This window comes from Orycteropus afer, unplaced genomic scaffold (assembly GCF_000298275.1).
Source record: "Orycteropus afer afer isolate SDZICR_OR568_19922 unplaced genomic scaffold, OryAfe1.0 scaffold00103, whole genome shotgun sequence".
Classification (NCBI taxonomy): Eukaryota; Metazoa; Chordata; class Mammalia; order Tubulidentata; family Orycteropodidae; genus Orycteropus; species Orycteropus afer.
This window is the reverse complement of record NW_006921690.1, coordinates 3,536,994-3,554,059: the sequence shown is the minus strand read 5'-3', so window position 1 is coordinate 3,554,059 and position 17,066 is coordinate 3,536,994. Positions and strand designations below refer to the sequence as shown.

General features: G+C 43.9%; 1 protein-coding gene across 1 annotated transcript in view; it reads left to right on the top strand.

The window, feature by feature from the left end:
* Positions 1 to 360: 360 nt before the first annotated feature.
* The window catches only part of EHF (ETS homologous factor), a 21,636-nt gene continuing 4,930 nt past the window's right edge, over positions 361 to 17,066 (top strand). Inside the window, exons 1-5 of the mRNA XM_007943309.2 lie at positions 361 to 460; positions 5,627 to 5,875; positions 8,493 to 8,555; positions 11,141 to 11,209; positions 11,319 to 11,387. Coding sequence (XP_007941500.1) covers positions 364 to 460; positions 5,627 to 5,875; positions 8,493 to 8,555; positions 11,141 to 11,209; positions 11,319 to 11,387 — 547 coding nt within the window. The 5' untranslated portion in view covers positions 361 to 363. The remainder of the gene's footprint in view (positions 461 to 5,626; positions 5,876 to 8,492; positions 8,556 to 11,140; positions 11,210 to 11,318; positions 11,388 to 17,066) is intronic.

Sequence of the window (17,066 nt, the reverse complement as noted above, 5' to 3'; positions counted from 1 at the left end):
GCACTTTAAAAAATCCTTTTGGTATTTTCACTTTTGTAAAACACCTGGGTGCTGGCCAGCCTCGCCCAGTGCAGGTACTGCATTTTCCTCCCACTTCATTCCTGATCAGAGATTATTCATTTATGAATGGGTGGCTGTAAAGACTTGTCTCATGCATATGAACATCGAACCTGGAAATTTTTAATTGCCAATGAGCTTTGCTTTTACTGAAAAGGCTGTGGCAACATGTTTTGGAGGTATAGGTGAAAGGACGAATTCTTCTTTTTTTTTTTTCTTCTGAAGGGAACATTACGACCTACACTCTCAAATAATGTTTGTCCAAGAGCGACCGACTAAGCGGATTTTTTGATGCCCTTACAGATCATGATTCTGGAAGGAAGTGGTGTAATGAATCTCAACCCCAGCAACAACCTCCTGCACCAGCAACCATCCTGGACAGACAGCTACTCCACGTGCAATGGTAAGGGGCTCAGGTGATGTCATGTCATTCCTGTGGCCATTCTCCTCTTGTTCTAATGATGCTTCCGAACCCAACTTAATTTTTGAAAATATACAAATTTTGTTTAATGGGTGGTGTGGGGACCAAAGGGAATGGAGACAATTTCTGAAGCTGGAGTTCCAGTTGGCCCCCAGGGCTCGAAAAGGAAGCCCATTTAAGATATTCTGTCTTCTCCTCTCAATATTCCAGGCGCTGGGTTGGCAGCCTGGTAGAGAATGCTGTAGAAGAGATGCCCAAAAGGAAGGCTACCTGTTGAACATTTTAATAATGTTAGGTTGAGATACTAAGACAAGATAAGAGAGAAGGGGTGTGTGTGCGTGTGGATGTGTGTGCCTGTCTGTCTGTACACATGCGTGCACACACATGCCTACACGCATACACACATTCGTGTACGTGCACACCACAACCGTAGAGCTTGAGGAGGAGAAGGCTGTAACACCTTAGCCTTTTTATTGGATCATTTGGTGCCTTCCCTTTGTAAGGGAAGAGGAGATTTGTTGGGATACCAGGTGCTCTCCTTTGGTGCTCTAATCTAGCTATATCGACTAGAGGAAGTAGATAGATATAATCTTGGTCTCGGTGGTAGGGCTTATAGAGGGTTTGGTGATCAAGCCTATGGTTTCCTGCAGAAGCTGAACTGAATAAAGATGTTGCTGAATCAGCAGCCCCAAATCCCAAATGACAAATATATTGTAAAGGCCGTCAAGTTAGGCAGACCACTGGGCATAAAATGGCCTGGAAAAATTCTGGGCTTATTTTATCCCAGATCTGCTGCTAATCCTTGAGCAAGAGACTCTGCTGTTCTTGCTTCCCTGGAAAAGTGAAAATGGCCTGTTGGTGAGCAGAGTCTGAGAAGCAGGAGTGAGAAAACCATACCTGTTGCTGTTGAGTCATTCTTATTCATAGCAACCCTATAAGATAGAGTTGAACTACCCCATAGGGTTTCCAAGGCTGTAAATCTTTACAGAAGCAGACTGCCTTATCCTTCTCCCATGGAGTGGCTGTGGGTTTGAACCACTGACCTCTTGGATAGCAGTCTAGGGCTCAATCATTGTGCCACCAGAGCAAGAGGATAGTGGGAGGGTTATAGCAGCAGATGCATGTGGAACTCTACCTCTTTTAGTTTATAATCCCAGCCAGACATAGCTAGTTGAAAGTTTGAAACAAGTGAGCTTCTTATCATCGATTGCCATGCCACCAAACCACTGCCCTTCCTGAGCAGTTACATTTTCTGTTGCAGGACTCCCTATGGACACCTAGAAAGATGATTCCAAATGGAGCAGAAGGTTCTCCAGACTGGAAAGCCTTTGGGATCCCCAGGCCCTTCAACCCTAGGTTAAGATGGTATTATTCCTCCTGTTTTCTTTGGAGAAGGTTGGAGGAATATGTTTAGCAATGAGTAGAATTAGGAGTAACTTTATTTAACTTCAAGAGACCTCAAAACCCCCAACATCTGGTCACACCTGATGAGGAAGGGGAGATCAGTTGACTAACAGAGAATAGGTGAACTCATCAGATTTTCAGTGTTTTTTCCGATAGGTCCACTGGCTGATGCAGAGTCTTTCCAGTTAACTTCAGACAGAATTCTCTGGTTCTTCTAATTTTCAATATGGTATAGTATCAGCAACTTTAATTAGATCACATTAAGTTTAGAGAAGAAATTATTTCGGGTCTGTTGTTGAGTTGGGAGCTCTGGTGACGTAGCCTAAGGCATTTGACTGCTAACCAGAAGGCTGGTGGTTCAAACCCACTAGCCACTCCTTGGAAGGAAGATTGGGCAATCTACTTCCATAGGGATATTGCCTCAGAAACCCAAGGAGGGGTCTCTCTGAGTTGAATTGACTCAAAGGCAGAGAGGTGTTTTTATTTGGTTTTTTTTTTTGTTATTTAAAGTTTGCCTTTCATATGCAAATCAAGAGTTACATAGTTGTAGAAACACAATTATTTTATCTAAAAATAAGATCAAAGACTTGGTGAGCCACAAAATATATATTCCATCCTGAAATGTGTGTTGTTCTTGTTGTTGTTATGTGCCATTGAGTCGGACCTGACTCATAGCGACCCCTCCTTGGGTTTCCGAGGCAATATCACTATGGAAGTAGATTGCCCCATCTTCCTTCCAAGGAGTGGCTGGTGGGTTTGAACCCAACCTTCTGGTTAGCAGTCAAGTAAGTGCCTTAGGCACTATGCCAAGAAACTGAGGGGTGATGGAAACATCTAAACTCTAGATAAATCTAAGCTCTATTGTTTGTACATTTGAGAATATTTCTTTAAACTAAAATATTGGATTAGGTTTTTCCAATCCCTGGCCCCACCTCCCATGCTGACTTCTGCTTCAGGGCCCAAGATGAGAGGTTAGGGATGCTTCTGCTTGGCAAAGAGGTATGAGTGGGGAGGCATACACTGTGAGTGGCAGTATTGCCAATGGTTTTCTCCCTCATGTTCTAAATGAACTTGACTTCTTGCTCTTAGTGCTTCTGAAATTTGGAAGGAGTGAGCAGATTCTGAGCAAAAATGGAAACAAGCGCCTCTTCTCTCCTCTGGGGTCTTGAGGGCCAGACAGTGGGCTTGGTGGGAGTCACAAATTTCTGAGCTCTTCAGCACTTTGCCACTCAAAGTGTGTTCACAGATCAGCAGCATCGATATCATCTGGGAGTTGGTTAGGAGTGCAGGCCCACTGAGTCAGAGTCTGCATTTTAATAATAGTCACTGGTGATTTGCAATCATATTCAAATTTAAGGAGTGCTAATCTAGCATGACCCTGAAGAAAAGAGTTAGGAACAGTTTCATTGCATTATGGTATCTTTTATTTGTCCATCTTTGAGTTTGTGGGAATATCTATGTGTCACGTTTAATTGAATTTTCTATGTTTTAGCTTGGTGGGGTGCAATCATGTCTTACCCTAGAGCTCCGATAGCATAGTGCCTAAGACATTTGACTGCTAACCAGAAGACTGGCGGTTCAAACTCACCAGCCACTCCTCAGAATGAAGGTTAGGCAATCTACTTCCATAGTGATGCCACCTCAGAAACCCAAGGATGGGTCACTATGAGTCAAGTCTGACTTGACGGCACATAACAACAACAACAACAACATGGCCTCTACCTCTCACCTTACCTGGAAGAGAGCTCTTCCCTTTCGTTTCTGTTTTCAAGGGGACTATGAGTTCTGGTAGCATAGTGTCTATGTCACTTGACTGCTAACCAGAAGGCTGGCAGTTCAAACCCACCAGCCCCTCCTCAGAAGGAAGATGGGGCAATCTACTTCCGTAGTGATACTGCCTCGGAAACTCAAGGAGGGGTCGCTATGAGTTGGGGCCAACTCTATGGCACATAACAACAACAACAACGAGTTCTCTTAGCCCCAAGAGGTATCTCCCAAGATGTAAGGCCAGCTATGGACTCCATGTGATGTACTCCTAAGTGAGCATATGCATAGATCATTAGCACAAAATGTGCTCAGCCATATATTTGGCTTAAATGAACTTCACATCTTCACTGGTATTTGAGTTAAGCACCTTGTGAATGTATGTCATAACTCCTCTGGATTCCTGTTATTTCTTCTTCAGCAAAAAATTCCATTAAAGAAATATATAGTGAGCACCAACTCTAACAAGGACTCAGAGGCAGGTTTTATAGGAGGTAGAAAGGTAAGGTGGATTCCATGACCACATGCATACAATTTACAAGTTCTAATAAGACAGTACACAGAGGCTTATCTGCCAAATCACTGTCATGAAAAGCAAACCATGACAAAAGTCGTTAGGAGAAATATCAAGCAAGTCTCCTAGAGATTCAGAGGAGTGTGAGCCTTCGCAGTAAGGTTGGGGATCAGTGATGGGTTTATGCAGTGGTTGGGGTTTGAAAGATGGGTAGGAATTCAATAAGGAGTGATAAGTAGAAAATAAACTGGGCTAAAGGAACAGCACAGAACCAGGGCAAAAACCAAAGTTCACTTGAATAGTTAGCAAAAAGCCTCAATGCCTGGCTGGGTAGAGTTGCACCTAATAATGGGCAGTTACTGAAGGTAACTAAGCAGGGCAGTGACATCATACTCAAAAAAAGCCAAACTCAACTGCCATTGAGTCAGTTCCAACTCATAGTGACCCCCACTGGGTTTCCAAGGTGGTAAATCTATACAGAAGTAGATTGCCCAGTCTTCCTTCTGAGAAGTGGCTGGTGGGTTTGAACTGCCAGCTTTCTGGTTAGCAGTCAAGTGCCTTAGGCACTATGCCACCAGAGCTCCTAGTGACATCACAGTAGCTATAATAACTAGTGTGGGAGAGGGTGGAGGAGTATCAGCACAGTTAGTAGATGAATAATCTGGACCACTTTGGTGGGAAGCAAAGGCACTGCAGGCAAAAGAACTTCAATCTCAGTCTTCATCTTTGGTCAAAAATAAATGTTTTGAGTCTTAGGTATGTATGTGTATGTGTGTATAACAAAGAAGAAAAAAATAGGAAAGAGAGAGCTAGGGCTGGAGGCTGAGAGAGAGAAAGAGAGAGAGAGACAGAGATAGAGACAGAGACAGACAGACAGAGAGAGAGGATTATTTTGTTTGGTGTGGATAAATTACCAAAACTATAGCAACACTTTAGCTGTTATAGTACTTCTTCTGAACATACTCAGAGCACTTGTAACCTCCTCACCAAAGCACCTGTTGTTGTTTTGTGCCATTGAGTCTATTCTGATTCGTAGTGACCCCATGTGACAGAGTAGAACTTCCCCATTGAGTTTTCTAGACTGTAATCTTCATGGGGGCAGATGATCAGATCTTTCTCCTGTGGAGAGCCACCGAGTGGGTTTGAACTGCCCATTTTTCAGTTAGCAGCTGAGAGGTTAGCCACTGCACCACCAGGGCTTCCTCCCAAACTCCTAGGGGTAGTATTACTATGCTAGGAGAATGTGAAGGTGTACGGAGGCTAATTGATTGGCCCCTGCTACAACTAGGAAAAGAAGCACATTTCTGCGAGCCTTTTCCAGAGCCTGTCTCGTGCTCCCCTCCTTCACTGATGCACATGGACTGTGGTGTGTTCCATGACCTCAAAGGGCGGCAGTGTGTCTCTACGTCTGAGATTATTTCCAGGCACAACCGTAGTCACTTAAGGGACGGTTTCCTGTTTTGCAGTATCCAGCGGGTTCTTTGGAGGCCAGTGGCATGAAATCCACCCTCAGTACTGGACAAAGTACCAGGTGTGGGAGTGGCTCCAGCACCTTCTGGACACCAACCAGCTCGACGCCAGCTGCATCCCTTTCCAGGAGTTTGACATCAACGGCGAGCACCTCTGTAGCATGAGTTTGCAGGAGTTCACCCGGGCGGCTGGGACGGCGGCGGGGCAGCTCCTCTACAGCAACCTGCAGCATCTCAAGTGGAATGGTGACTATCACACCCCTTGCCTGCTGGGAGTCAGCTGGGAAGAGTGAGGCTCCAAGACCAGCAGGCTTCCTCATCTCACCTCCAAATTACTGTTTCCTAAGACAGGGAAGTAGAAGGGAGGTGAGAGAATGGGAGTGAAGCCTAGGGTGTGATGTGTATCTAATCCCTTATAAATATCAGTGTATTTGTTTATTGAATTCACTCCTTATGGCAATGTTAATTTTCAAGGAGACAAGGACCTACTAGGTATTCACAGAATAGTTACTGCTTTCAGAAAATTTTATCTTCTTTCCCTTGCTTGTAACAGAGTTTGATAGTTTAATTCCCGATGGCTCACTTGTTAAAGTTCTCAGCAAGCACTGCTTGTTAAAGACGATCATGTTGTTGTGTGCCGTGGAATTGATTATGATTCATATTGACCCAATAGGACAGGGTAAAACTTCCCTATAGAGTTTCCTAGGCTGTCATCTTTATACGAGTGCATTGCCATGTCATTTCCCCCGGGGAGCCACTGGGTGGGTTCAAATTGCCAACCTTTCAGTTACTACTCTAGCACAAATCACTTGTGCCACCCAGGGGCGTTACGATAGGGTCTAAGGGTAAGAAAAAGACATGCAGAGTTAGATCTATGTCTGTGTTTTATAGGAGATAAGGCTCATAATATTTTAGCAGATTCATAAAACGTACGTAACTCAAAGCAAGAATTAGAACGTTGGTATGGACCCCTGAGAGATGTTTCTACAGTGCTTTCTGGGGTTGGTGCTACTTTAAAACCCCAAATATTTCTCTTGAAGCCTCACTTAGCACATGGACAGGCACCATCCCAAATTCTGTCCTTAAACATGCACAAACTCTATACTTATAAGACCCAGGAGGACAGATAAGTCATCTTGCAGAAAAAGTCTTTAACACTTTCCCCTGATAATGGCTACAAAAAACTAGCTCCTCTGATAGTTATGGACATCTTATAAAGCAGTTGTGTTTCAGAATACTGAGCTGGCCTGTCCATATTGGAAAAGGTCCATCATATTAGCAGAACCTGGGCTCGGGCAGGTAGCTGGGCGTTGGGAAGCATGATTTCCAGGGCTGGGCACCAGATCCCAATCTGACAGCTGCCTTCAACACTGACAAGGGCTGCCATCTGTCTGTGGAGCCTGGAGCTGTGGTGGCCATCTTGGATGACCTCATCCAGTTCCCTGGCACTCCCTTCTTCCCACTCACCCCACAGCAGTGGTAGCTCACTTTTTATTTTATTTTTCTCTTTTCATTAGAACCAAACCAAACAAGGCTCTATAAATAACCCCTAGGAATCTTCAGAAAGAGCAGACTTACACTTGAAGAATTGAAAACATTTACCTCCCTACCTCCAATTAAATCCACTCCTTTAAACTTTGCTCTGATTGAAGCCTAAGGCAAGGAGGCCAGGGAGGTGCTGTGGTCATCCTTGACCTTCTGTGATTTATTTGACCCCATATGTTGCTGTTGCCTCTGAATGCTTAATGACCAGCCAGTTTCCTCACCCCTGTTTTGTTGTTTGAATTTTTTGTAGACATTATATTAACTTACAATTATTTTTTGCTTATAGCTGGTGTGCTAAGTGAATTGATTTATATAATGAAATCATGAGAAAAAGAACTACTTTTGTACCCATTTTACAGATGTGGAAATGGAGGGTCAGAATGGCTAAAGGCCTGACCTCTTATTCTGAGATATTTACAATCTGTCTGGGAAGGAAAAATATTTTAGATTCATTCATGTGTCTTTATGTGCTTTGATATATGATACAATCAGAGAGACATTGAAAGCAAACACAAGGATGTGTGGTGTGCACTGCTAGTACTGTGGTGTGCTGAGGGCATAAATAAAGGAAGAATTTATTGCATTTATCCAGAATAGCTATTAGATTTTAATCAAGATTTAAAAAAAAAAAAGTTGCTGTCAAGTTGCTTCCAATTCATGGTGACCTCACATAAATCAGAGTAGACTATGCTCCTTAGAGTTTTCAATGGCTGATTCTTTGGAAGTAGATCACCAGGACTTTCTTCCAAGGAGCCTCTGGGGGGACTCAAACGGCCAACCTTTTAGTTAGCAGCCATGTCTGTTAAACATTTGTATCACCCTGGAACTCACTAATCAACATGGGCTTGAATATCAAAGAAGAAGCAAGCTAGTTAAAATAGTTTCCCCATATTTTTATCTTCATTTTGTATCAGATCTTAGTCTTGCAAAACACTTAAGGGGCCATTTAGTGACTTTATCTAGTTTAAGCCCCTAAATTTGGAGATAAGAAAACTGATATCCGGAAAAGTGAAGTGCTTCACAACTGGTAGTGGAAACACTGTTCTCCTGACTTCTGAAGCTCTATTCCTCCATATTGGATGCAATTCCAGATAATTTCACTGGATGTGGGTGTTGTAGACATCTGATCTTCCAGGGCCAGGACTCCAAGCTTGAGTTTGCAAAGGCTGAGAAGGAAGCCCTTTCCCATAAGCAAACAGAGGCCAATAGGTGGTGAGATTGGCCAAAGCTCTTCAAAGAAGCCAGCTCTGTCCTTGTTTAAGGATCAAGTTTTGGCTCCATATAGGCCCTTCTGACTTTCCCAATCTGTCCCTCATAGGCCAGTGCAGCAGTGACCTGTTCCAGTCCACACACAATGTCATTGTAAAGACTGAACAAACTGGTGAGTAATAGAAGACCAAGAAGGCCAATTTGGCTAGGCAAATTCCTAGGGAGAACAATTTGGAAAGGGTGTAATAGAGAGCTTGGAAGCAGGATGGACCCAGTGTTTTGATAGGGAGCCCAGGGAGGTCTCTTTTCTGGCAGTCTTCAATGGGACTCTCTACCATAAGCCTTATCTCTTGACATCGGGGCTGGTGACTGCCAGCTAGTTCTGATGTATAGACTGATGATGAGCCTCCCCCTTGCCCACTTCCCCTGCCTCTGGTCACTACTGGTCAGGCAACATCCAGGTCCATTTCTAGTAAGAGTGCAGTATCTAACGTGGGCCTCCTTCTTACCAGAAAGAATGAGGAGGTTGAACTTGGCTAAGTTAAAAAAAGCAGAGAAGAAGGAGAGGAATAGAAAATGTCTCCTCTTCTACTTCACCTCCCAAAAGGAAGCTCTAGTAATGATGTCCAAAGGCAGCTGTGGAACCAAACTTTTAGTGCACTTTTATAAGAAAGTTAATATTCTGGACTCTGAGCAGGGTCTATAGTTCCATTAGCTACATTTAATTTTTTTCTTTTCCCTTCCTAATCACTCTTCCTTCCCCTGTCCTAAATCTCTCGCTGGGGGTTTTATGTCAGTCAGTTGGACTTGGAGGGGGCAATAACTGCCCTCAGGGGAGAAGTTGCTGCCCTGGGCCTTGTAACACTCAGAGCTCCTTGCATACTGACCTTTGGCTTAGGACCTCTCAGTCTAGGGAGAGTTGTGCAAGTCCCCAAAGCCCATGAGCTATGATAAACTGTGCAGCTGCATTGTCTAAAATTTGCCACTGCTCATGGGTCCACTCCTATGTCCACATCCTTAAGACTGGGAGTCATGTGGCACTAATTTGCCTCAGGCCTTCTTGAGGGTTGCGTGCAGTCACTAAGGACAGAACTTGACCTAGGGTTGATTTGTGAGTCACTTAGGGCCAAAACTGGCCCCATGTAATTATTTACTGTTTTATAAGGAGGTTGGCCTATCATATTAAAGCAAAAACAGTAGCTGCTAAGTATGTTAATTAGGCTTTCCTAGCCCTGCTAGGCTGGGCTACCTGGATGGTCTGTGCTCTGTAGGCCTGACTGCCCTAAAGATGGACATAGGACTTATCTGAAAGGATAGTGCCCCTTTCCCTCAGTGACTCAACAGATACCCCAATAGAACAGCTAGGGGTGATATTGGAGAGGTCCCAAATAACTTGATAATTCCTCCTTGACCATCCAGACATTCTTGTGTTGCCAGTTCAGAAAAGCTAAGCTGAAGGGTGGAGAAGAAGGTCCACCCTGGGAGGAGGGGAGAAGAGGCTCATGGAGGGGCCAACACCCCCGACCTCTTTGGTTCAGTTTGTTTTCAGAGACAACAACAGGTGTATGAGGTGACCAAACAAGGAGAGAGGGTGTAACCCCAAGAGATTGTGCTTGGGGTGTCCAAACATGTAGCTATTAGTTAGAATACCAGCTAAATCCCTGTGTCATAAACAGGAGGACTTAGCCAGTGAGTCAGGGTTTATACCATTTACTCTATAAAAACAAAATGAACTCGGCCAGCAGCTTACCACCTGGGCCCCAAGATTCAGAACCTGGGCAGGAGGGGTGCTGAGAGTAGCCAAGATCTGTGAAGAGGTGAAAGCAGGAAGTTCCTTATAGGGACGAGGTGAGTGCTCACACCAGATCTTACAGCTCTTGGCCAGCCAGGAACGAAAATGCTTCTGTTGGAGAGCAGCCCAGATCTGGGGGTTATGTAGGAGTTGGGCTTCATCTGGGGCAGGTGAAGGGGAGTTTCCTTTGAATCTGAAATCTGAACAGTTAATCAGAGTGGGACGTGCTTAATGTGCACACTGAAGTGAGAGAGAGGAAGAGATGGTTTCTCCTCTGAGATGAGGCAATGGTGCCCACTCTTAAAAGTTGTTTGTGTGACTTTCTAACACTCTGTTCCCCTTCTTCTCCTTAATTTTGTTTTGAGAGTTTTATGTCATCCCTTAAACTAATTGGAGGAACATTGGAGGGAGGGGGCTGTCTTCCAACTTGAGGTGAGACTCTCTCTGGACTTAAAAAATGAAGAAACTATGATAAGACAGAACAGACATTTTCTGAAAGAAACAGTTCTAATTCTCCCAAGGGGGGGGGGGAAATATATATATATATATATATACACACACACATACCCTTTATTGTAAATTCATTTGTCCTGGAAAAGGTTTTTGTTTCCTGGTGTAAAAATATTCTGGTGATTATATAATAGAATGTTAAGACAACCCAAGCCCATGGACCAACCACTGCCATGTGCAGGCTAAGAAAATTCCCAGGAAACCAGATCACTGGTCTAGGACAGGATCCTACTGTTGTAACTTATCTTGCTTGCCTGAAAGTGTGAAAGATATAAGACACATAGCCAGGGCCATAGCAAAGTCTGTTTTCCCCTGGAAACTGAAGAAAAATGGGACAAGATTAGAAAGCAACAAGTGACAAAAGCTCTGAGAACTACCCCCTAATTGTGTTCTTTTATGAGCAGTGAGTTAAGGCAAAATGATTGCTGAGGTGTCCCATCTTCTGTCCTTTGTAGATCCTTCCATCATGAACACCTGGAAAGAAGAAAACTATTTATATGACACCAACTATGGTAGCACAGTAGGTAACTAACTCTCCAACACTTAAGGCCCTTTTACATTCTTATTCTATGCTACAGTCACAACTTTATAAGGAGGGGCCTCTTCACTCCCTTTATCTTTTCATTGGCGCAGATTTGTTGGACAGCAAAACTTTCTGCAGGGCCCAGATCTCCATGACAACCACCAATCACCTTCCTATCGGTAAGTTGTCCTGAGGTTGAGTATGCTTAATGCAAGAGCTTACTGAGAATTAATGAGAATTACCAGCACTCCACACTTCCACTTTGCTAGCATCTTTCTCATGAAAAGACTAGGAATGGAGTGGAGTTATCCATTTATAAGAGATTTGATTTTGAGTCAATATTCATATATTGAAAATGACCAGCAGGGATGCCTCTAGCAAAGTGTTTGTCTCCAGTGAAGTGAGTCACTCTCCAAGGTTGTTCACTCTTTCCTCTCTTTTCAACAAAATCTTATTCTTAGGAAATTACCTGTCAATCTGTTCATATGTTCAAATCAAATTATTCATACTTTGGTATTGTTTTTGTTACCTAGTGTCACTCTGACAAGAAGATACCACAAATGGGATGGCCTTAACAAACAGGAGTTTATTCCCTTACAGTTTGGAGGCTTTAAGTCCAAGTTCAAAGTGCCAAACTCTAGAGGCTGGGTGAAAGTCCCTCAGCCTTGGGCTTCAGCTCTGCCTCCAGCTCCTGGCTCACTGAAGCTACAGGCATCTCTTCACTCAGGCAGCTAGTGGCTGCTGAGGCTAACAAACCCAAGGTTGACAAGGAAAAAGGCACAGTCCCGATGTTACCAAACCACAGGCCATTAATTTAAGCCCATTGAAAGTCCCCAGGTCGGCAGATCATGGCACGCAACTGAACAATGACACAGTTACATGTAGCTCCAAGCATGCCATAGGCTAAAGACCATTCCCCAAGGCTTCTGCTTATATGCAGGAAGCAGACCACATTATCTAAGGCAGCTACTCAGCTGCTCACAGTAGATTCCACCATGGAGTTGATTGCCAGTCTCATCATGGGGCTGCCCAGCCACTCAACCAGGCCCAGCCAAGTTGACACACAAATGTAACCATCACAGGTATACTTACGGAAGAGGGGGCTATATTTAAATTTCAACAAACTGCATTTGGCTGAGGTGAAAACTGTTGAACAGTAGAATTCCAGGGTAAATGAACCTGCCATCATGGTCTCTGCGTGGAGGGGTAGCAATTGGAAATTTCTAGAATCCCCAAACACACCATTTCATCAGTTTTTAAGGCTGACCTTGATGGCTCATCTGAACTCTCCCATCAGGCAGAATACCTACTCATCATGAATTATGTTCACATGAATTGCATCTAATTTTAACAATTTAGTTAAAATTGGATTCATCTGGAGGCTATGCATGACTCTCAATCAAGGTTACACCAAGTCAGAGATAGCATGTTGAGAGTGTGGGAGGAGGTCTTTCAAATTACTCTCTCTTCACAAATAGGTACACTGGCATGTACACCATGGGGATAAGTATACTATTGAGTTGAATAGAGGGTTTCATGTTGTCCTTTGACTTGGGTGCAGACTTCTGGATCTGTTTAGATCTATGAAGTGGAGCTTAGACATCAGTTACAAATGATGTGCTCTTCCCTGGAGTTGGATTTGGGGCAACATTGGCACTGGAGTTTAAGTAGGTCTTTGGGAAAGAAACAAAGTCAAACAACAATGCCTTCCTTCCCCCCCCCCCCCACCCCCCCCCAGTTTTGTTAATATGAGCTTTTGAGAAATGAAATAATGAAAGGCTTTGGTTTGAGGTTTTGTTCAGGTCAGCTTCCTGAGGGTTAAGTTGTTAGGTACCGTCAAGTTGGTTCTGACTCACAGTGACCTTGTGGATGAAACTCTGCTCAGTACTGTGCCGTCCTTGCAATCGTTTAAGCCCAGGGTTGCAGCTAGTGTGTCAGTCTGTCTAGCTGAGGATCTTATTTTTCACTGACCTCTGCTTTACCCAATGTGATGTCCTTATTCAGGGACTAGTCTTTCCTATTAACATGTCCAAAGTATGTGAGATGAAGTCTTACCACCCTTTCTTTTAAGGAGCATTCTGGCTGTACTTCTTCCAAGATCAAGTTATTCATCCTTCTGGCAGTCCATGGCACATTCATTATTCTTCAAGAACATCATAACTCAAAGACATCAATTCTTCTTCAGTCTTCCTTATTCATTGTCCAGCTTTCACACGCATAAGAGCTGACTGAAAATACCATGGCTTGATTCAGGCACACCTTAATCCTCAAAGTGACACCTTTGCTTTTTAACATTTTAAAGAAGTCTTTTGCAGCATATTTACCCAGTGCTATATATTGTTTGGTTTCTTGACTGCTGCTTCCATGAGCGCTGATTGTGGATCCAACTAAAATGAAACTTCAGTATTTTCTCTGTTTGTCATGATGTTGCTTATTGGTCCAGTTTTGAGGATTTTTGTTGTCTTTATGTTGAGATGTAATGCATTCTGAAAGTTGCAGTCTTTGATCTTCATTAGTAAATGCTTCAAGTCTTCTGCAATTGTGCTTAAGAGTAGAGGTCAATTCATTTCTCTATTCCTCACCCCCACCTGTTGCAGTATGTGTGAACCTAAGTGTTTATTGAAATTAGAAAATAGAACAAACACTGGAAAGACTCTGCTGTGCATTTGCCATTCTGGGGTAACTGGAGGCAGTTGGGGAAACGTTTCTGTGGTAATGGTTGCCACAAAGTCAAGGCCAAGGGTTTCAGACCTCAGGAAACCACCCTAGTCATCCTCTGACTTCCTTTTGAACTTCCTAAGATGTCACCTCCCGTGTTCTTCCGGTTGAGGTTTGACTATGGCAAAAGATCCCAACTAAGAATAAAGTTCAATCAACCACTTCCTGAGCCTTAGGCTTGTTAGATCTTAGGCATCTAGGAAACTTAAAAGCTCTACAGTCCTAACAGCCTGACCATCCTTTTCTTTACTGTATTCTGACTTACCTTCTAGAATTTCAGAACTGGTAGAGGACTTAGAGGGAGCTCTGGTATCATAGTGGCTAAGACACTTGCTTGCTAACCAGATGGCTGGAGGCTCAAACCCACCAGCCACTCCTCGGAAGGAAGGTTGGGCAACCCTACTTCCGTAGTGATACTGCCTCGGAAACCCAAGGAGGGGTCGCTATGAGTCGGGTTTGACTCGACGGCACATAACAACAACAACAGAGGACTTAGAAGCTAGTTTCTGCTTTCATATTTACATTAATAGGTAACTTACTATGTCCTGAATCCACCTGCTGTATTTTTGAATAAGCTAACCAGTTGCGGTGGAGTCAACCCTGATTCATGGCAACCCCATGTGTGCCAGAGTAGAACTGTGTTCCAGAGGGTTTTTAATGGATGATCTTTTGGAAAGGGATCATTAGATTTCTTCCTAGGCACCTCTGAGTGGACTTGAACCTGTAACCTTTCAGTTAGCAGATAAGTGAGTACATTAACCATTTGTATTACCTCATAAAAGAAAAAAACAAAAAACCCTCACTGTCATTGAGTCGATTCTCACTTATAGCAACCCCTATTGGGTTTCCTGGGAGCTCTGGTAGCATAGTGGCTAAGGCACTTGACTGCTAACCAGAAGGCTGGCGGTTCAAACCCACCAGCCACTCCTCGGAAGGAAGGTTGGGCAATCCTACTTCCGTAGTGATACTGCCTCGGAAACCCAAGGAGGGGTCGCTATGAGTCAGGGCTGACTCGACGGCACATAACAACAACAACAACAGTGGGTTTCCTAGGCAGTAAATCTTTATAGATGCAGACTGCCCAATCTTACTTCTGCAGAGCGGCTGGTGGGTTCCAACCACCAGGTCTCTGGTTAGCAGCCAAATGCCTTAACCACTATGCCACCAAAAGCAAACAAACAAACGAACCCATTGTCGAATTGATTCTGATATTTGGCCCTCCATGTGTTTCAGAGTAGAACTGTACTCTGCAGAGTTTTCAGTGGCTGTGCTTTGACAGAAACAGATCATCAGCTCTTTTGTCTGCACCCAGGGAATAGCCTTTCCTAAAATGGGCTGCAATCTATTTTCCCTTACTTCTTTTGACCCTGTTTTCCTGCCCTCCTATTCCTATGCTGTGATTGCAACACAAGCTGGAAAATGAGATAACCAATCCAGGACCCTGATCACTTAAAGGAATTAATTCAGAGTCTGAGATTGGTAAATTCTTTGGAGAAGGAAGCTTTGTAGAAGCTCCCCCTTTTCTCCCCCACCCCCCAAGGACCTTTAATTATAGCCTTGACTAGCTCAATTCCTTTCAGAATAATGTAGTCTCTACTGGATGGGACCAACCTTGAACCATACCTACTGCCATGGAGTCTATTTCCACTCCTAGCCACCTTACAGGACACAGCAGAACTGCCCTGTGCGGTTTCCAAGGCTAAATCTTTATGGAAGCAGACTGCCTCATCTTTCTCTCAAGAAGTTGCTGGTGGGTTCGAACTGTTGACCTTTTGGTTAGCAGCTGAATGCTTTAACCACTATGCCATCAGGGCCAGATTCCCCAAAAGACCTTTGTCATTTGCCTGAGTCTTTAAGCTCCCATATAATAGAGTGCAGTTAAATGTCTTTCTAAGTTTTAATGCAAGTTACAAGCCGAGCTAAGGCGAGGCACTATAAACTGATGCCCTCTGTGATAAACGCAGGTGGGGAAGCAGGCTTTGTTTTGATTTCTCTGTCATCTACCCATTTCATAAAATGGCCGCCGCCAGTGTTCCTGATCTGCCCGATAGTCGTCGAGCAAATCACGCCAACTCAGGCTTGATGTGTTTATCCACTGACTTGTTAAGCCTACAGCTAGGGCGGCTCGCTCTATTATAACACTGAAATTTGTATATCCCGTAAAAAAAAAATGGCTCACAGCTGACTCATATGCAAATGTGTCTAATCTTTGCTTCTTGCGAAGCAGTTTAGCTGAAGTCATGCTCTGGCACTTGCGTGACGCGCCTGGGGCTCTTTGCTGCTGCTGCTGCCCCTTCCCGGCACCGGACCTCGGCCTGGAGTGCTGGAGAGGAGACAGAGAAAGCCAAGCTAGAAAATCCCCCCAAGGCAACCATTCTTTTATAAGAATGAATCACTTAACTGCATGGCTCACTTCAAAGATCGTGACTTTTATTTGGGGGTGGGAGGAGGAAAGGCATGGGGGGGCAATCATATTAAAGTTAGGTTTTAGATCAAAAGATTTTGTTCTAAGGCAGGCCAGTGATTCCACGGCTTGCCCCAGCACATTAGGGATGGGAAGATGGAAGAAATTTGAGTTTTCTATTGCCTTTGGCTGCTTATTCCCCAACAAGATGATGGAAACATTTTTATTTGAGGATCTATTTTCCATTTTGTTTTTTCTCTCTCCTAAGCTGTTATAGGGTAGGACTATGCCTTAGCGTTTTCTTCGCTGTAATCTTTAGGAAAGTAGATTGCCAGGACTTTCCTTCTGTGGTACCACTGCTTAGGTTCAAACTACCACATCTGTAGGTTACAAATTTTTATGTTTTTGTCTTTCCTAAGCTGGATGGAAATCTAACCTAAACCAAACTCATTGCCTCGACTCGATTCCTACTCATACCGACCCGTTAGGACAGAGTAGAACTGCCCCACAGGGTTTCCAAGGTTTTGGAAGCTTTGTGGAAGCTTTACGGGAGGTTTATGGGAGCTTTACGAAAGCAGACTGCCCCATCTTTCTCCTGTGGAGCAGCTAGTAGGTTTCAACTGCCAACCTTTTGGTTAGCAGCCAAATGCTTTAACTTCTATGCCACCAGAGCTCCTTGCATGGAAGTCTAGCCTGTGTAAATCACTGACATCTCAAAGAGAAAATTCTCTCATGG